At 38.1% G+C, this 21,746-nt stretch overlaps 2 protein-coding genes across 2 annotated transcripts in view; one reads left to right on the top strand and one right to left on the bottom strand.

Moving 5' to 3' along the window:
• LOC118560294 (transmembrane protein 132C-like) overlaps positions 1-21,746 on the top strand; it is a gene marked incomplete at its 5' end in the record, with an annotated part of 40,825 nt that overhangs the window by 12,624 nt on the left and 6,455 nt on the right. The gene's annotated exons all lie outside the window — the stretch shown is intronic.
• LOC118560292 (zinc finger MYM-type protein 1-like) lies at positions 77-4,015 on the bottom strand. The gene is made up of 4 exons (XM_036131198.1): positions 3,740-4,015; positions 2,844-2,936; positions 2,611-2,730; positions 77-2,512 (listed from the first exon to the last, which is right to left on the bottom strand). Exons 1-4 carry the CDS (start codon positions 3,822-3,824, stop codon positions 240-242), a joined length of 2,571 nt encoding a protein of 856 aa, XP_035987091.1. The 5' UTR covers positions 3,825-4,015; the 3' UTR covers positions 77-239.

Below are 21,746 nucleotides of genomic sequence, written 5' to 3' on the forward strand. Positions count from 1 at the left end.
TATTATTACAAAATAAATAAATAAACAATACTTACAATACTTTCTTTTATTAAACCTTTTGAATACAAACATATTAAATAAAAATGCAAAATGTGCATTAAATGTGCAATATTTTACATAAAACCAAAATAAACAAACAATAATATAGTCAAAAATAGAATGTTACAAAAACAGATACTTAATAAGGAAAGCAAACATAAGAATAGCAAGGGTTCAACAATGAATTGTACAACAATGCCTCAAAATCGTTCCTTCCTAGCTTTTCTGGATGCAAAATCACTGATGACATCATTGTATGGTATTGCTTGGCCAACTTTGTTATTAATACTAATGACTGCAAGTCCACTTAGTCTTTCCTGGGCCATTGATGATCTCAAATATGATTTTATTAATTTGAGCTTGGAAAAGCTCCTCTCTGCTGAGGCAACTGTCACAGGCAGAGTGCAGGCTATCCTGAGAGCTATCCAAAGATTTGGGTAAAGCTCAAACATCTCATTTTGTGAGAGGTATGTGAGAAGCTCAAAGGCAGTCTTCATAGTTTGGGGAAGTTCAGGAAGACTCTCTATCTCTAATGCCAGTGCGCTACCATCAATATCAGCCTCCTCTCCACAAGAGAGTTTTTCCGCAAGAAGCTCACATTGTTCCCTCCGGACTTTTTGATCAAGCTCCCTAAAATTGAGCAGCACCCCAAAGTTATCTTTAACCTCACTTAGAGATGTAAATCTATCCTCCAATGACTGAATGCTACAATCCACTATAGCATTAAAAAATGACACTTCAAGCCTCTTCATAGCATCCACTACTGGCTCATCTGCAGCCTCATAGGCAAAGTGCCTTTTTGTAGAACGCAATCGCTTCTCTTTCAGCACTGCTTCTGTGTTCATCCGCTCACAAACTTCTTTAGCAGATGTCTGTGCATCACAGAAGCCTGTTTTTCGGTAACTGATAAGTTCACCTTTGTTCTTTTTTAGAAGGTTAACTGCTACATCAAGCTGCATGTTTGTTGACTGTAGAAGCTTGCTCGTGATGTTAATTTTAGACAAAATGTCATACCAGACAACACAACAAATCTGGAACCTAAATGAACCTATCTCTTCCGCTAGGGAGTTGGCTTCAACAGCCACTACAGGGTCAGTTGCTTTACTTCTCACTTCTAGCAGGGCTTCTCTCACCTTCTCTGACTGGTACCGCAAAGCTTCAATACTTTTTATCCGGCTTTCCCAGCGTGTCTCACTCCAGGATTTGAGCGTGATGTCAACAAACTTCCGTAAGACGTCCCACCTTTGAGTGGACCCAGCGAACAAATTGTACACCTTCTCCACATTTCCAAAAAAACAAGAAGCATCTGTTGATGATTTAGCCGCATCTGACACTGTCAGATTTAGTGTATGGGAACTGCAAGGCACATAAAAAGCTCTTGGATTCTTAACCAATAGCCTAGCCTGCACACCTTTGTTTTTTCCCTTCATATTAGCCCCATTGTCATAGGACTGCCCCCGACAATCCTGAAAAGGGATGTTCAATTCCTCAAGCCTGTTAAGGATTAGATTGGACAAACCCAGGCCAGTGGATTCTGGAGCTATCAGAAATCCTAAAAAGTGCTCTTTTATTTCTGGTGTTGTGCCCAGAGTGACTGTGCGCACCACAACAGACATTTGTTCATGGTGACTAACATCAGGTGTACAGTCTAAAATTATTGAATAATATTTGCAGTCCTTGATTTCTGCCACCATTACCTCAATTATTTTGTCACTGACACACTCTATCAGCTCATTCTGGATAGTCTTACCCAGGTATGTGTTGTGCTGCATTCCACTATCAATTCGTCTGATGTGATCTTTTAACACCGGGTCAAATTTTGCCATCAGTTCCACCTCTTTAAGGAAGTTCCCATTGTTGGCCTGATGCAAAGTATCAACTGACCCCCTGAGTGCAAGATTTCTCTCTGCCAAAGACTGAATGATACTAATCAAACGGATAAGAACATCTCTCCAACGATTTCTTTCTGCATCCAAAAGGGCCATTTCTGTTGCATCAATAGTCTTCTGCTTAGAAAGACGGAGGGCAAAGTCTTTCCACTTCACCATATTATTGCAATGATCTTGACTATTTTCATGCTGTTTCAGCAAAGCACCTACATTTACCCAATCACGCAGTCCCTCTGTTGACAGCTTTGTGGACTTTCTTGAGAATAATTTGCAACAGAAGCAGTAAACTGCATCACTTTTCTTTGAATAAATTAGCCAGCTTCGCTTGATTTTTTCCCCATTAACTAATTGTCTGTATGTGTAGTGGTAGTGAAAGCTTCGTCCATCTGATTTCTTGGGGAATGTAGAGGTGTCACTGATTGGCACTGGCCCTCTTCTTACCAGTTCAGTCCTTTCTAAGTCTGAGAGGAATGCTGACCATTCAACTGGGTCAATTGGAGGAGCTGTTGATCTCTCTTGGTAGCTGGAGCTTGTTGAGGCAGTAGATGGTAAATCTATAGCAGTGGGTGCAGATGTAGAAGGACCTGTAGGGACATTAGATTTAATAAAAAAGAATGAAATAACATAGCAGAAAATGTTATTGTAAAGCCAACACAAAACAAAAACTTTTAGATTAACAGACCTGTCATGCCGGCTGATTTTGAAACCAACGTATCGGTGAATGTAGGTGCTTGTAACTGCTCCTCGCTTTCAGGCGCATGTAACTGCTCCTCGCTTTTAATCGCTTGTGCAGCAGATGAACCTGCAATGATAAAACAAACAAACAAACAAAAAATAAAGAAATAAATAAAAAGCTAAATGTTTGATGTCATATTAACAGGCTATGTAAACATTTGCCATCAAGAAAACCCTCACCTGCTGCATCATCAGCTGTGGAGGCACTGACACTAGATGAAACATTAGGGGAAGGTAAAGTTGGTTGTTCTCCAAAGTACTTCAACAGTGTTCCTGGGGGAAAAAAACATTGAATAATGCATAGTTTATTGAGTAGAATGAGTTTATTTTCCCATCTTGCACCACAAGAAACTCCACACCTAACAATTCATAATTTATTGGCAAATGAGGCATAATTGCCATATGGGGAAAACTTAACATGGTGATCTACTGCAGCCTAAATACGAGGAAAGCACTGCGTCATCACTCACCACCATATTAATAAAACTGCAGTCTATTTTCATTTTTGGTATATTTTCTAATAAAGATAAATACTATCTCCCACCAAAGATCTTAGAGCAGAGAGGCTCTCTGCATGTGCAAAGCACGTGCGTAAGCGCACGTGCTTTTTCTATGAAGGTAGTAGATTCACTTCAACACAAACAGCAATGCTAGCTAAGCTGGCATCTGTGTTTTCTCCAACTTAAACCGATATCTATCCATCCATCCATTATCTTCCGCCTATACGGGGTTGGGTCGCGGGAGTTGCAGCTTCAATAGTGAAGCCCAGTCCAGACGTCCCTCTCCTCCGGGGGAATCCCAAGCAGGCGTTCCCAGGCCAGGCCAGCCGAGAAACATAGTCTCCCTCGCCGATATGTATCAATACATGAAATACACACCTACCTAGATAAATGTATATTAATAACGGGTAATATTTCACTGTTAATGGTGGGGATTTCGCTCTGGTGATGGATGGCTGATAAATATCACGACATGAGTTATGACGACGAGCTAGCTGTTACCTTCAGTGACGTGAGTGCAAATTGTGCTGCTGCTGTACAAAATATATCGGTCCGTAAATAATCATGCAAACATACCTTTATCTTGCTCTTTTTTCTCTTCCTCTTTCCTTTTCTTTTTTCTTTTTTCTGCACCAGAGGGATACATCCTTTTTTGTGACATGGCTTAGACCTTCCTATTAACGTGACGTGCGCGCCAGCGTGAATTGTCAATGCACGCGCGCGTACCGCGAGCCGCCAGCGCCATCGCGGCTGCCGTCGCGAAGTGAATGCGCATGAGCGGTTGAATCAGAAAATTTTTTTTCTTGAAATGTTCATTTATTAATTGATATTCATTCATTTATTCATTTATATCACTTGTTTAAGTTATTTAATTGTTTAAAAAAAAAAAAAAAAAAAAAAAAAAGATTGACCAGGGCCTGGTCAATCGTTTTTGGGGCCCCCTGCTTGGGGCCCCCTGGCCACCAGGGGGCCCTAAGCGGCTGCTTAGTTCGCTTATGCCTCGGGCCGGCCCTGCCCGCCCACCACGGTACGTTTGTTCCAAAATGATTCAATCGAAAAAATTTGAACTTCAAAACTTTTTGAGCTTCAAAAAAAAAAAGTGATTCAAACGAAAAAATCTGAACTTCAAAACTTTTTTCACTTAAAAAAAAAAATGATTCAATCAAAAAAAATTGAACTTTAAAACTTTTTTCTCTTCAAAAAAAAAGTTATTTAATCAAAAAATGTTGAACTGTTGAAAATATTTTTTTTGATTGAAACAACTTTTTTGGAATTGAATGATTAAGACACAAATGTCCTACCCATGTATACCCCAAACGCAAAAAAAGATTACTTCAATCAAAGAAAACATTTTCAATTAAAAAAAAGTGTTCAAATGCAATTTTTGGAGTCTCAAATATTTTATTTGCATTCAAAACTATTTTCTATGATTGAAAACGTTTATCTTTTGATTGAAGTGACTTTTTTTATTGATTCCCTTGTTTGTTTGTTTGAAGCAACTTATTTTTTGATTGAATGATAAAGACACAAATGTCCTACCCATTATATGGTCCAATCAAAAAACAATGCTACTTCAATTAAAAACATTGCTTCAAACAAAAAAAAACTGACTTCTATCAAAGAAAACATTTTCAATCAAAGAAAATCAGTGTTCAAATGTATTTTTTTGAGTCTCAAATATATTTTTGGATTCAAATACTTTTTTTCTTTGATTGAAAAGTTTTTTTTTAATTGAAGTGAATTTTTTTTTAATTGAAAATATATTTTTTGATTGAAGCAACCTTTTTTTTTATTGAATAATAAAGACACAAATCTACCTTCATACCCTTCTCCCCTTTTCCAGGAGCTGGTCTATGACCCTGTCATACCAACTGACTGTCTTTTACATTGATTTGACCAGGTTCCTCTCAATGGCCATTAAAGCAAGTTTGCTTAAAGGCTCTTGGCCCATTTTGTTGCATGTCTATAATTTGACTCATTTTAGGCAAGAGAAGTTTTGTTCTACTCCAGCTGATGTAGCTCCTATTGTGGCAACCAAACACAACAGCTTGTACAGCTGTGATATTGCCCCATCTAATTCCATGTTTTGTTTTTTTTTAAATACGAAAAAGTCACACAGTTTTCCTCTCTTCCCTTGCTAGTCACAATTTCAACATAGAACTTGAAGTACACATTTTAGTCTCCCTGAATGAAATAAATACTGTATATTTTCCAGAATGCCTGTTCCAGAGACACTTGTTTCATATCTGGATTGACCAGTTCCAGAAACTGCAGACTTTCTAAGTTTGAACAACACCTTGAAATCTGCTCTGTCAGATTGTCAGCGATAGCCATGTACTGCTTTCTGTAGTGATCCTGAGGGTCATGCATTTGTGACTGGCAGATCTTTCTCATGCACTCATCTTGATTGTCTTTTGTGAGATATGCTGCTTTTGAATAAACAACTTGAAAAGCCTCTTCTCTTTGACAAAGGGCAAGAGATATTCAGTTTTAGTTTTACATAACCCCACATCCGTAGCCCTCGGCTGGACAATGCCACAAACAACATCAGTTTCACTGAATATTTGGTTGTTTGCGTTCAAAAGGAAAATAAACTCAAAGTCCTTCGTTATGTACCCTTTGACACAATCTATTGTCTCATCATCCATGTTTTTTTCAGACACATGCTTTTCAAAAACCTGTAGAAGGGTATCATAATTATTTGCCACAGTGCTCACAATGCGAGATGTAAAGTTTCATCTTGTAGAAGCATTTTTGGGTAATTTTGAACACCCTACACACTCAAGAAATTACATTCTCTTTGTAGACTTTGAAAAGAAGTGGCACACCCAGTGAGAGTTGCAAAAAAATCTCTAAACTAAGGCAAAAATCTTTACACCCTGAGACAACACTAGGTTCAGCCTGTGTGCATAACAATGCACAAATATAGCACTGTGGGCCATTGCTTTAACCTTGGCCTCAGGCCATTAAATGAAGAACCCCCACCATAGGTTTGGGCCACTACTTTTTTCTCTGAAATTGTAGCTCTCATGTTGTGGCTTAAAATTTCAAACACAGACTGAGCATCTTATCCTTCTGACACAACAAAATATCCAATGGAACGTTCCTGTATTGTGCCTGCACAATCCACATAATGAACAATGACAGACATCTGTGCATGGCATGATAAATCTGTAGTTGCGCAACATACTCACGAAATTAAGTGCTCAGTAAAATTGTGTTATTTTCTAAAGATGAACAACATGCAAAGATTAAACAATGACAATGTGTTACTCAGGCTGTAGAAAATATGTTTGCGTTGTTTTTCTAGTTTCTTGCCAATGAATTTCCCCACAAACAAAGAAACACACTGAAGTGCTTGGGAATTTAAATTGGAACCAAGGTAACCAGGTTTGGCAAGCTGTGAAGCTAAACAAGCAGCAGAAATTCTCCAGGCTTCTTTTTTTTTGCATGTTTTCATTTAATCACCGGCTAGTTGTCCAGGAGTGATAAGGCGTTTAAAATTTTTAGTTTTTTTTTTCCAAGCTGTGAAATTATTTGTTTCATGAGAAAAAAAAAACAAAACAAACCAGGCGGACCAAAGAGGCAATGCCTGTGGTGTTTTTATTTGGCAGCCTACAGCACATGGCAGGCGCAGGTTGGCCATCTGAGAATGACAGATATGGAAAAAGCTCTGCATGGACCTAGGTGATAAAGCTTGTCCCCCAACATGTATTTGTTAGGATGGTTAATCACCGGAACAAGAAGACCTTGATCTGTGCATTCGCAGGATCATTATCGTCTGTGTCGTACATGCTTCTCGCTCAGAAGTTGCTGGCTGAATGAGGGTAGGCAGAAGGAGCTCATGGTCTGTGGAAATTTGTCAAAGTGATCTGAAAAAACCCTTGTTTTCAATTTTTATTTTGGTGAACTGAAAATGTATTTATTTTCCACTTGTATCAAAGAATATAATAAAAAATGTGGTTTCCACAGATGCACATGGCCTGTTATTCAGAAAGGTGCATGCTGTGATGGATTTTATTGAACTCTAATTTTTCAAATTTTTTAGTAACCAATCATCCAGCCAATTTATTGCTTTGTGAGAGCTCAGCAGGGGATTTCTTACTGTGATATTTGTATGTTGACATGTTACTTTTCATTTGACATTTCCTGATTTGATTTGTCCACAACTGTCCTAATAACAAACCGTCACTGAAGAACTGAAAGGCTTTGCTTGCCATTTATGCTCCTAACATTTGTGAGTATTGTATGTGTGCAGTGCCATTCAAAAGGATTCACCTGTCTTGGCATTTTTCATGCTTTGCTGCCTCACAACCTGGTATTTAATTGGATTGTTTGATAATTTGCCCCATTTAATTTACAGAACATGCCTACAACATTTAAGATGCATTCTTTTGTTATGAAGCAAACAGCAAATGGGAAAAATGGGAACCACCTTTTGCTGCAATTCCAACTGCAAGTGGCATTGAATAAGTCTTTATGAGCTTGCCAGATCTTACCACATTTAGAATTGTTGCCCATTGCTCCAGCTCCTTTATGGTGAATGGTTTTTGCTAATGAATTCCAACTCCCAATTTAACATTAAAACTTGGATGGAGCTTAACTTCCTCTACTGAAATGGTAATAAAACTGAGCTGATATATTTTTTTTTAAAACAGACTCGTTAACTGTGGGTAGCAGCGCCATTGTTCCTTTAAATTAATTAATTAATTTTACTGCTGTCAGGAACCTAGGGTTATCTTCAGTAGCCCGGGTAGCTTTTACCAGCTGAGGTAATTCAATTCAATTCAATTTTATTTATATAGCACCAAGTTAAAACACATGTCATGTCAAGGCACTTTACAAAGTCAAATTTAATCAAATCATAAAGATTGGTGAAAAAGTTTCTTATCTAAGGAAGCCCAGCAGATTACATCGAGTTTTTAATTGTTGGTGGTGAAATTAATCGGCAAGAAACTTGAAAAACAACGTAAAGCATATTTTCTACAGCCTGAGCAACACATTGTCATTGTTTAATCTTTGCCTGTTGTTCATCATTAGAAAATAACACAATTATACTGAGCACCATTTACCTTTTACAACAAAAGTAGATTAATTGATTTTATATACATAGAGACACACTCACACACACACACACACACGCACAGCAGATTGCATTTACTTTATTACCAGAGGCCAATTTAATGTCATGTAGATTAGATGATCGATTAAGATTTTTTTTTTTTTTTGAGGACTCTGGTCCAAAGATTACAACTTCTGTCTTGTCAGAATTTAAAAGCAGGATATTTAAAGTCATCCTGGTTTTGATGTAATCAAGATATGACTGTAGTCAGAGTAATTGATTGGATTCATCAGGATTTATGGATTAATACACCTGAGTGTCATATATGTATATAGTAAAGAGAATTGGCCGAAGTACTGAACCCTGTGGTACTCCAAAAGTGACCCTAGAGTTTGAAGAAGATTTAGTAATGACATGAACAAACTGGAATCTGTCAGACAGATAAGATTTAAACCAGCCTAATGATTGTTCCCTTAATCCTACAGTATGTTCAAATCTTTCTAGGAGAATATTGTGATCAACTGTATCAATGCAATACTGAGATCTAACAGGACAACTGCTGACACAAGTCCATTATCTGAGGCCATGAGAATATCATTAGTGACCTTCACCAGAGCTGTTTTGGTGCTATGATGAGCTCTGAAGCCTGACTGAAACTCTTGAAATAGGTCATTACTTTGTAAATGTTCACACACTTGATTAGCAACTACTTTCTCAAGAATTTTATAAAGGAAAAGAAGACTAGATATAGGTCTGTAATTTATTTAGTCTTGATCAAGAGATGGTTTCTTAAGTAAAGGTTTAATAACAGCTACTTTAAAAGCCTGTGGTCCATATCCATTTACTAAGGATAGATTAATCATGTCTAAAATGGGGGCATTAATCAAAGAGAATACTTCCTTAAATAACTCAGTTGGAATTGGGTCTAACATACTTGTTGAAGGTTTAGATAAAACAAAGATTTTAGGAAACTCAGGAAGCTCTACTGCATAATAAACAGTCCAGATACCAATCAGGTTTCAAAGATTCATCCAACGCTTCCTCACTTACTGAGGATGAGGTAATCATCTTTGGGAGGATGCCAATGATTTTATTTGTAATAGAAACAATTTTATTTGTGAAGAATCCCATAAAGTTATTACTGCTGAGAGCTGAGGGAATGGATGGATCAACAGAGCTTTGACTCTGGGTAAGTTTGGCAACTGTACTAAACAGAAACCTAGGATTATTTTTATTCTTCTTTATTAATGATGAAAAACATGCTGCTCTAACACTTCAAAATGTGTTTTTATATAACAATTGACTGTTTTTCCAGATTAGATAGGATTCCTCTAGTTGTGTAGAGCGCCATTTTCTTTCCATTTTCCTACTTTGTGTCTCATAGAACGCAGCTCTAGATTAAATCAGGAGTCAGCTTCCTGTAAATAATCACCTTCTTTTTCAAGGGGGCTATGTTGTCTAAGGCAAAACGCAACGAGGAAGTAACATCATCATCAAAAGCGTCAATTTGTGAATGGAAAGAAACAACATTGCTGCCATCTGCTGGGCATTTCTGTGATACTGAGGGAATTAAAAGGGGGACAGACTCTTAAAAGTTTGATATAGCATTATCTGATAAGGATCTACTATAATGAAACTCTCTTTTGGGGTGGAGAAATAAACTAAATTAAACTCAAAGGTTATTGAAATGGTCAGACAGAACAGGGTTGTGAAATACCAATGGAACCAATTGAATCTGGGATAGTATTAAAGGCTAAGGTTATCACATTCAGTATCAACATGAATGTTAAAATCCCCCACTATAATAACCTTGTTAGTGTTTAACACCAAATCAGATAAGAAGTCTTAGAACTGATCTAAAAATTGAGAGTAAGGGCCTGGTGGATGATAATAAGCAACAAACAGAAGAGGTTTTATTGCTTTGTAGTTTGGATAAGGGAAACTAAGGGTTAAATGCTCATAAGAATTGTAGTTATTAATTGGCCTGGGACTAATTAATAAATGAGACTGAAAGATGGTTGCTACTCCTCCTCCTCTTCCCGTAGTTCTGGGAATGTGGAAATTTAAATAATTGGAGGGAGTTGACTCATTTATACTAACGTGGTCCTCTTGTAGCCAGGTGTCTGTAAGACAAAATAAATCAATCTGATTATCAGAAATCAATTCATTATCTAACAGAGTCTTTGGAGGGAGAGATGTTATATTTAATAATCCACATGTAATTGGTTTATTTTTTGGTTCAAGTTGAGTTGTATTGATTTTTATGAGATTTTTTAGGGTTTGCTCCTTTTAGATCAGTTTTTAATCTGTTTAGTTTTGGCCATGGGAAAGACACTGTCTCAATGGGCTAATGGGTGGCTAACAGTACAGAAGCTGCAGAGAGGTGTATTAAATTATGGCTCTGCTTCCTGGTCTGGAATCTGGGTTGTCAGCATTGTGGAAAAATATTAAATCTGGCCAAATTCCTAGAAAGAAGAACTGCACCATGGATGCCATCTCTCCGGATCAGACCAGGTTTTCCCCAGAAAGTTTGGCAGTTATCAATGTAACCCATGTCGTTTTCAGGACACCATCACAACCAGCGGTTGAATGATGCCATGCGGCTAAACATGTCATCACTGGTCAGATCAGGCAGGGGACCAGAGAAAATTAGAGTCCAACATTGTTTTAGCAAACTTACACACCGAAGCAACACTAACTTTAGTGACTTCCGACTGGCGTAAGTGGGTATCATTACCGCCAGCGTGAATAACAATCTTTCTGTATTTACACTTATCCTTAGCCAGCAGTTTCAGTTAGGACTTGACATCTCCCAGTCTGGCCCCTGGCAGGCATTTGACTATGGTCCATGGTGTGTCTAATGCCAAGTTTCAGACAATGGATCTGCCAGTTACCAGAGTCGGCTTCTTAGTGGGTGTGTCGCTGAGTACAGCAAACCTGTTTGAAACATAGCGGGTTGGTGGTGATCTTGTGGCTGGAATCTAGAGCTATCATTCCTTCCTATTGTCACCCTGGTTACCCCGCTGCTCGGGTACTGCTGGGGGACCATTACGTGAAGCCAATCTCTGTGGCTCAGCACTAGCTAAGGGGCGGCTAATTTGCTTTTTGTTCAACAGCACGGAGCCAGGCCTCCAATTCTGACACCCTCACCTCTATTGCTACAAAGACACTACATTTATTTCACATACCGTTATCACTAAAGGAGGCAGAGCGATAACTAAACATCAGACACAGAAAGAGGAGAAGACTTAGACAGAGATGGAGAAGCTAACAGAAGGATAGGGGAGGAAGCCATAGTAAAAGTAAGGCTAGGTTAGCCTAGCGACCTATTACCACGCCGAGAATAAATAAACCATGTCAAACACTGAGTTCCCAAATGTGAATTGCAGCAACAGGGAATTTTAAATGTGCTTATGTGTTAGAAACAGAAAGATGTCACAGCAAAGAGATTTAAGATAAAGTCTAGAGAGTCTGGAATACCAAATCACTATCCACACTGTAGCAACAGAAAGCAGGAAGTGACGCAATACACCTTACCACAACCTCAGGAGCTCAACAGCGCCTCCACTCATAAGGTAGATTGATAAAATCAAACCTATAACCACAGACAGTTATAGTATAAGAGCTGTAACCACTCTACTTATTAAAGCAATGCGTTTTAACTGTTATATTACTTTAGCAGCAGTAGATGTAATAACTGTTATTCTGCTGAAAATTGATCAATTAGATGATGTTTCTCAAGGTTATTATGCAGAGAATTTCTTAGTGCCCGATACAAAGTCCCAAACATTTCAAAAATCTTGTATCATTCTCGTGAGCCCAGTATTGTGTATCATCTTGTCTTGCAAGCTGCATGTTACGTATATCCCTTATAAGAATCATAAGCTACGTTTTGTAATATTTCAAAATCTTTTAGCACAAAAGTTTCCCTCGATGCTAAGCAGTTACATAAAAAAAGCTAGAGAAAAGAAATTTGGAACTTTATCATGTACCTTTCACTTTAATAATGCAAGCAATACATGCACTTAGATAGACCTATGTCATTGTTAATTCATTATAATATTCAAGAGCTATAGGATTCATATGCAAATCAAATGCAATTAGGGAAGTGATTTTAAAGGCTATTTCCTCTTTTGGTGTTAGATTGCACAGTGAAGGGAAAAGGAAAAAAAAAACTGTACAAAAGAAAATTGCTCTATTTTCTTTCTTGGCGCAGTGCTGCCATGCAGCATGAGTCACTAGATCGTGGGGGCCATTATATAGTGAGAGCACTGTGCACCCCAGCAGTAGTCAGACATTATTTTAACACTAGATTGTTCAATTCAAGTTACATATTTCAATGCATTTCATGAGAGGTGATATTCTCTCTATAAGATGTATTCGTTTCCCCGTATATGTAGAGCACTGGACACAAAAACATGTAGAACAGCTGCAGCCTTCTCCCATGATGTAGATGTAAAAGCAAAGCAACTAAAGCATTGCACTTTTTTTCTTTTCTGAAAATTACTCGAGTGACAAGAAACACTGACTTCAGGCAGTTTTATTTATCCCCTTTAGGCTTTTTTTGTGTTTTTTCTAAAAAGGCAATTCCCTTCCCGCCCCAGGGGCGTCATTAGGATTTAAGGATATGGGGGGCTTAGCCTCCAGGAAATTAACAGGATGAAAATGAACATAGTGGGGGAGCAGAAGATTTCTTAAACAGCTAACAAAAACTGAGAATCTGCATTTTTGGATACATTTAACAGAGATACCTTACTGTATAAAAGCTTTAAACAATAATTCTATTTTTATTGCAATAGAACAACAAACATAGGAAATATGTCTACAGCATTGACAAGTAAAACTCTGCATATACAGTCCCATACTTTACAAATACTTCTTGTTTACTAAGAGCCACATTGAATCATACAAAATTGTATGCAAAAAGAACTGTATTGTCACAAAGTACACATTTTCCAAATAACATAACTGCTATGGCCAGTTACTTGGTGGGTAGGAAGCATCAACGAATTCCATCTGTCTTTAAATCTGTCAATCACATTGTTGTGACTCAGATGCTGAAGCACATCTTTTTTAATTGACATGACTGCAAGACTGTGAGGTGCATGAGTGCAGCCGACACAGCGTACTAAAGGACCTTTCACACGAGCAGCTGCTCATAGACACTGTTAGGGCAACTCAGATGGTTGCCTTCAGAGAAGGAAATGTTTGAATCCAGGAGGATGTGAGCAGACAACATATCTGCTGGTGAACATCCAGTTTCTGTTTTCCGAGCAAGAAAGTTTCTGCCCACCAGAACCTCCTCCATTTTCAAGTCAATGGTGCACCATGAAGTAAAGGGACACCAACATATATTTGATCATTGTTGATTTAATAATCACAGTTAAAGTGATTTTTTATTTAGAATTATATTTGGACCACATTATGTTGAATTTGTTGGCAGTGTTTGTAAAAAAAAATAGATAAAAATACAGCAATTTATTTAGAGGGGCTCCAGCCCCCCTAAAATAGGCCTAGTGACGCCAGTAACATACAGATCCCTTCAAGAAAACCGCTCATAAATACCTTAAAAACAACACAACTGTGTTGTTATAGAACATTTAAACATTTCTGACTTCAAGAGTTCAAGCCTTTATTTAGGGAGGTAGGGCCCAGTCAAAAACATTTGCTGAACTACATATTTCTTTCAATTAACAGGACTCTCGTGCGACTGTGGCACATGTCATAACTAGAATAAGTCTTATTAGATAGGCTAAACCTATTTACAACATAGGCATTTGGTGACCTTAGTGGCACATTTAGAAGAAGTACTAAACTTTAATCTAAAAAGAGATCAGTTTTAAATAAGTCCAAAGCTCTGAACATTCTTTGCTCATCTGGGAAAATTTGCAGGCCAAACCGTCGTGTTCTACAGTGGCCTTGCCACTTTCCCAGGCTGACCTTGCAATTAAGGGAGAAGTTACTGGCAAAGATCCCTGCAGGTTATCTTCTGAGCTTAACATATTGTGGTGCAAGTGGCTTTTAAGCTCATTGTGTGGCTGCCTAAACCTAATCATGCAAAATTAATATTGATATATTTATGAGATATGACTCTTAATAAAATGTTTCTCGAGATGGATTTCTGATGTGCGGTGTTTTCTCAATTCTCTATTTTATTCTACTTCATCTCTCCTCTCCTCCATCCATGTGATCTGGAAATCGATTCCAGCATACCACGATGAAGGATGTCTAAACTCCTAAAATACACCAGAAGGAAGGAAGAGGCTAGGGCTCATCTTTTAGAAAGCTATGTGCCACTTAGGCTTTTAAAAAGATTTATAAAATACTTGCAAAAGTATTCATAACCCTAGAGCATTTTATATCATTCTATAGCCTTAAACCACATTGCATTCTGTTGAAATATTCTGTGATTAAAGCAAATCGCGTATTACAGTGAGGTTGTGGGAGATGGATACACCCGGTCTATTTTTGTATGGTCTCTGTGAACAGAGTATATTTTAAGTGCAGCCCTGGCCATTTTATGCTGTTACTTAATGACCCATTTTTAAATAAGAAAATTGAATTCAAACATAATCCTTTATTCAACCAACTTTTTACCAAAACTGTAAGTTTTTAAAAAAAAAATAACACATGCTCTCTGGGCTCTTTGAACCTTGGTGAAGGAGTGTTTCTGGGTCTGTGTTTTTGATTGGTTGTGAAGGTATACTGACTGTATTAACCTACATGATAGGCTTGAATGCCAAATGAAGGAAAAATTTTCTTCTATTGAACTTTTTATTGATCTCTTTTTTTCTATTGAACCACACTATCGATCAATATAGCGTTTATATGGTGTAATTGAATTATCATCCAGCCCTACATCCTACTGAAGATTCCATGCCCACAACATGATGCTGCCAATATGGTTAACTGTGATGATTATGTATTCAAAGCATTGTGCAGTGTTAGGTTAGGTGGTAGAAGAAAAGTTACATCTAGGTCTTGTATGGCCAGAGCACCTCAGTCCACAGCTTTGCTGTATTCCCCACATTGTTTGTGATAAACTGCCAACAGGACTTTTACTGGTTGTCTTTCTACAAAGGTTTTCTTTTTGCCACTCTTTAGCAAGGCAAGATTTCTGAGATGCATGACAAACAGACTGTATTGTTTGATAACCAAATTCTGCTTCAAGTCTCTCTACAACCTTATCTTTGACATATCTGTTGTGGTAATTGGTCTTTATGAAGCCATTTGATCGCTGATGTTTTCTAACAAATCTTCTCGGAGCAGCTGCATAAATTAATACAGCTATATGTACTCTGAGGGAAGAAGGTTGAGCTGGATTTTATTAATGGGTAGCAGAGTAAAGAGGGCTGAATTCAAAAGCATGTGATTGTAATGTGATAAAATGTGAATAAGTTTAAGGGGAAAATACTTTTGCAATGGACTGAATGTCACTACCTTTGTGTGCAGAAAAAACACAATAATTGTATTGGTTACGAAACAAGTAGGGCTGAATATAATTTAACCTTGAGTCTCTCCTTTGCTTGCATGTTTGGTTGGAATCAGGTCTCTAAATGTTCCTTTCTTTTGCAGTACCAGCGTGTCTGTGCACTTGTGCATGTGTGCTTGTGCTTGAGTAAATACATGGAGGTTTGTGTCCATATCCAAGTGTTTGCTCAAGTGTAGCAAGAGGTGTAAGCATATTTATTATGCTAACACTGAACACCATACGGGTTGCATGAACTGCTGGGATTGGATTAGTTTGCCTTGTCTTCAAGAGGCAATAGCTTAGTAAACAAATTGTCTACCATTACGCTTCATTATGCACGCTGATGGACAACAAGGACAATGGAAGATGCTGTTATTCCTCGTAATACAAAGTAAAGACCAAAAGGCCAACTCTGATACAGGCGGCCATAGAAAACTGAGTTGATTTTTTTTGTGTAAAGACAACAATCAGTCTGTCATTTATTTTTTTTTATTTTTTACCGGGAAAGATAGGAGACCAAGGTTTGCATTGTTGAAAAATGTGTGGGCTTTATTAACATGCTTTGTGAAGGGTCAATGTTGGAATATTAAAGAGAAAAGTGGGCTGACTATAGTTTGTCAAGCACTCCAAGAGATGTGAGAAATCATAACAGACCATCAGAGTTTAAGTTATGCCTGGGATTTTGAATCACTGCACTTTTTTGTGCAGTGATTTTGTGATTTTTTTTTTCAAAGGCCTGTAGTAATATGTAGGCCTAACTCGTTATCAGGCCACACTGTTAAGAGAAGTATTCTGATTCAAAGTTGTCCAAACGGCCCCAAAGCACTTAGGTCCCACACTGTTTTTTTTTTTTTCAGCCATGTTTTGCTTGTTGTATTTTACAACATTCGTTTTTATTTTTTTCCACGAATCCAAGTCAAGTTTCCAAGTTAAGTGTTTGAAGAGCATGTTCAAGTCAAGCCATTAAAGGGAAAATCCCAAGTCAAGTCTCAAATCCTTTCCTCCATTTGTGGGAGTGGTGGCCTATTGGTTTGAACGCTTGTGTTCTGAGAAGTCTGCAAGTACCCGGTTCAAACTCCGCAGATTGCCATTATGGGTCCCTAAAAAAGACCCTTAACCCCAGATTGTTGCCCACTACTCCCTAAGGGTGATGGAATAAATGCAGAAGACAAACTTTGTTGGAATGTACAATTGCAATGACAAATAAAAAAAACCAAAAATAACAAATACTACACCAGCAGGACATAACGTTATTTCAGAAGAAACGTTGGATTCAACCAGAGTGAGTTACTGGCATTTAAATCTTAAAAATGTCATGTGAATATGTACCTTTAAGTCTCAGGTCATTTGCGCCAAATCCTTATAAGGTCTCAAATCTTTTTCTCCCAGGCCAAGTATAGTCTCAAGTTTTTTTACTCCTAGTGTTGAAATAAGAAAATTGCAACAGACTTAAATTGTCTTTTGTAAAGGCATAGATATTTATTATCCCATGCATCTAGACATTTTTAGTTGGCATTGACTCAGAAAGCTAAAGGCAGCTGGGGGTCCATCTGATTAGCTGTTTGACTTCCACTAATTTTCTTCACTTCTCTACAAACACATAGTGATATGACATATTTCTGCCCACAGGTAAGGGCATATTTTTTGATCATAAAATCACAGAACATCATTCAAAAAATCTGTTCTATTCATTTTATTTCTTATTTAATAAGTAATACAAACAAGAAGTGCTTTTATGCAGAAAAATGCCATTTCTGTACATGTCTTTTTAGTGTCAATTCCTGTTTTCAAAATTTCCACTCCTTTATTAACTAGTATAATAGAGAGTTAAGTCCTTCTTGTGTCCAATAGTATCAGGAAACCATATTATCCAGTTTAAATCATACTCATTTTAAGGTACATTTCAAATAAGAAAACTTACAACGAGGCACAATGCAGTGAGTGTTTTGAGGATGCCAACTTAACAGCTAAGATCTTGGCAATAAATATTCTTTACATTCTTTTTTATTAATCTGAACTCATAAATCACTTAGTTCAGTTAGCGAGACATATTATGAAGCAACATTGAACAGTCAAAAGTCTAATAATAAATCAAACGCAACTTTTCTAAAGATTACAAAAATGTTGCTGATCCCATCAGCTATGTTTGTATTCGAGGCTCACATTGCATACAATGATTCTAAGTTAGGTCTTGTGTCTTCTGAGCACAGACTTAAATCTGAAGTCTTTGATTTTGAGACCAAGTCTGACACTTGAGTCGTCTCTGCTCTTAGCCATTGGTAGTGTTTAGCAACTAACAATCCTCAACGTTTTCAAACTCCAAGCATGCTGACAATTGTACAATAAAGGTAAGACACAAACCGCTGATTACTCCACATCACCACTCTTTAGCTATTTCTTTTAGAAACATCTACATCAACGTACATTCTGGGATAACAGCAGTCAGAATGGTGAGATTATATTTAATCCCTTTCTTTTAGCTCCAGGCTTTTAGCTGCCATCTGCACTTGCAAAAATAATAGTTCATGTAAATTACTGAAAACCCACTTTAGCTCGGGATTAAACCAAAACATGAAGACTAGCTAAAGTTAAGGAGATGACTTAATGATTTCACATCAGACCGCTTCAAATGGATAAAGTCAGGAGTCATGTGCATATGTCCGATTCATCGAGGAACAATCTCATTTGACAGCAATCAAATGAGTTTATAGTCCTATGAGAAGGACTATGAAATTAGTGCTATGGCCATGCTTCTGCTTGTGTGTGTGTGTGTGTGTGTGTGTGTGTGTGTGTGTGGGGGGGGGGGGGGGGGGGTAGTGATGAAAGAATAACTAAATGCCTTAGCATTGTTGGCAGGCAAGTGAGCAATAAACCATTTTCCAGCTTTTCTGTTTTTAAGGGACAAAAAAAGCAGTGCAGCACAGTGATTAAGTCTTAACATATCTAAAGCAAGCACCTTCAAAACTGCAATAAATAAATATTGTCAGCTGTCTTTCAGTCAGTCTTTTATTTGGTTTGTAAGAGGATTTGGTGTGATTTGGCATCCAGCTGCAGAACACTCCTGCATTTGTAAAACACATCGTGTTCTTTGCTGCTAAAGTCCAAGATTGTGTCAACAACAGAAAGTGTTTGAAGCTTTCTTACTTGTTTGAATACATAAATAATTAGATAAAAAAGAACAACAGATACAATCATCAAAAGCCTTTTTGAAAAACAGCTGTTTTGTTTTTAGATTAAGTTAAAGTCTCCCCACGTTTCCAGCACACCCTGTTGAATCTTACAAGGTGTCAAACCTCCTCATGTCGTATGCGGAGCTCGCTGATTTAAATATGCACCACTGCGTTCGGCACTTTTTTATGAGCTTGTAGAGTGTGTGGCTTGGCCAGCAGTTCAATTAGTCTGGCTTAGCAAATGCAGGAGCCATGGGCTGGGAACACAAAGCTGCAGTACTGCTGTAAAGGAACAGGACAGCGGGGGGGTTTAGGTCCCATATATGGCCCCCATTGTTTCCATCTAGCCCATTTGGCAGCTCTTCTGGTAAAAATTGAACATTATAGAATCAAGAACGGCATTCTTAAAGAAGTCTCCACAGATTAAAATATTGTTACTGCATTGTTTTACTAATACCGCTGATGGCATTTGATTCCACCATTTCAACACTTCAGAAATAACTATTGTGTTGTCTATGGCAGACATATGTAAAGCTTTCAGAGCTGCTTACAAATCTGGTGTACCATGACTTTGCTGCTGTGAGCCAATGCATACACCAACTGTCTTCACTGCCAACAAATCTTCTTAAAATCCATCCATTCATCCATCCACACTGCAACTTACTAAGGTAACAAATCTAAGAGGGAAACCAGACCTGGTCCCAGCAACTTTTTTCAGCACATTCTGTTGATCTTACTGGGACAGAAGGGAAATATACTCCCAAAATGATGTGGGTCTGCCTCACAGTCTCCTCCCAGTACAAGGTGCCTGGAAAATCTATTTGGGAGACCCTCTGTAGGCATCCTGATCATATCCCTGAACCATGTGAGGTCCTTTAGATGTGGATATGCAGCAACTCCACGTTGAACCTTTCCTGGATGTTGGAGCTATTCAGCCTATCTATAAAGGTGAGGAAATAATACATTTTAATTATTTTTTTGGCCAGGTTTTTACTTACAATTCCCAGTTTGGAATAGTCGGCATCGGTTTGCCTTAGCTGAGGACAGCATGGCGCAAATATCTGTCCTTGTGTTGGTGTAAAAAAAGCAAATCAAGGCTGCAAGGAAAACAAACAAGAAATTCATGGACCAAATCTGGATATGAGCAAGGTACAACACCTGCAAACACATGTTGCCAATAGCCAATGAAAAAAGCTGGGCAGACACATGCAACTGTAAGCCAGTGATTGATTGGATGTTTGTTTTCTTTGTCCTCCTTTTCTTTCTCTCCTTTAAGGTTTAATTAGTGATTCGAGAACAACACATTGGTGCATTGCCATCACCAATTAGTATGGTAATTACTAAATTTACATTTACTGTCCGTCTCACAGGATATTGTGTATAATGTGTTCAGTTTACTTTAGCCGGATTGTCAAATCCTGTACTCCATGATTTCTCATCATTATTTCTTTCAGTCACCAATCTGTTACTGTAAATCTTAGGAAAACTGTGTATTACAGGGTGTCCCTGGCTGTGCTGGAGCCCAGCAACCCACCAGAGGAAGCTCATTTCACTCTCTTGTATCTGGAATCTTGTTCTTGCAATCATGATCCATATCTCATGGTGATACGCGGGGATCATAAAATAGACAGACCTCTAAGTCAAGAGCTTTGCTTTTTGGCTTTGATTTCCTTTCCCTCACCATGACAGATGCCACTGCTGCAGACGAGGCCCAAATCCATATATCCATCTCCCAGCCCATCATATTATAAATCATATAGAAGACAACAAGAAACTTGATTTCCTCCGCTCAAGCCAAAGACAGACCTCTGACGTGTGGGGAGCAGTCCCCCTTATTTCTGTTGAAAATAATGTCCTCAAGTTTAGAGAATCTGATTCTGGCTTACTGGCTGCTTCACACTTGGCCACAAATGGCTCCAGTTCCCGCTTGGGGGCATAGCTGGAAGACGCCAACAGAACAACATATTCTGCAAGATTATCTGGGGTGAAAAGCTGGTGGCTTAAAGCCAGCCTCCAAACATTGGATGTCTATGAACATCTTTCTCGATACATATTTCAAGTTAGCCACCCCTTAAATATATTCAGTCCTGAGAATTTTGACTTTTTTAGCCCATTCTCCTTCAAAACAAAGGCATTGCAAGGAGTTGGCTCCCCCATCTGATTGACCCTAAACCACATTTAGACATCACTACACGTCTTCATCTGGACACCTTTTCACGTTTCATTTCTCAGCCACATTTTCACAGTCTCTTAGGCTTGCGAGCATGTCATCTGTTTCGTGTGTTTTTAATACAATTTTCCTGGAGGTAGAAAAGAAGAACTTCACATTTTTTTTTCTTAAACTGAGGGTGGGGCTTAAACTTGTTTCCTAATTTCTCAGTAAATGAGTATTTGATTTCTAGGTCTACAATAAGACAACACTATTTAAATTCGGATTATTTGTCTTTCTCAGCAAGCCAGTGTGTGTATGTCTTCTCATTCACTGTACTGCAGCCACCTCTGCCTCGGAGTTTGATTGAAAGAGCCACATCTGCAGACTTTGCCACAACTTATCCCTATTGGTGCCAACTCTCCTACTGTTGTTAATTTGCCCAAATAATAATCATATTAAATCGTTGTGTTCATAAAGTTCATAAACTAGATGAACTCAGGTGAATTTCACTAATAAATGCTGATTGCTCTCCTGTTAATCAGCACTGTACTCTGCAGAGTGGCTGCTCAACAGTGAGCTTGTGAACTGAAATACTTTATCGTAAGTCAAAGCTAGATCCAAACTGATATTTTTAAAGGTTTTTGATTGTTGACTGAGGTATTTGATATGCAGTAAACAGCAGCTGCACATTTTCAGTTAAACCTGGGCTGGTGTTGTTTGCACAGCTT

Source organism: Fundulus heteroclitus, unplaced genomic scaffold (genome assembly GCF_011125445.2).
Source record: "Fundulus heteroclitus isolate FHET01 unplaced genomic scaffold, MU-UCD_Fhet_4.1 scaffold_413, whole genome shotgun sequence".
NCBI classification, from domain to species: Eukaryota; Metazoa; Chordata; class Actinopteri; order Cyprinodontiformes; family Fundulidae; genus Fundulus; species Fundulus heteroclitus.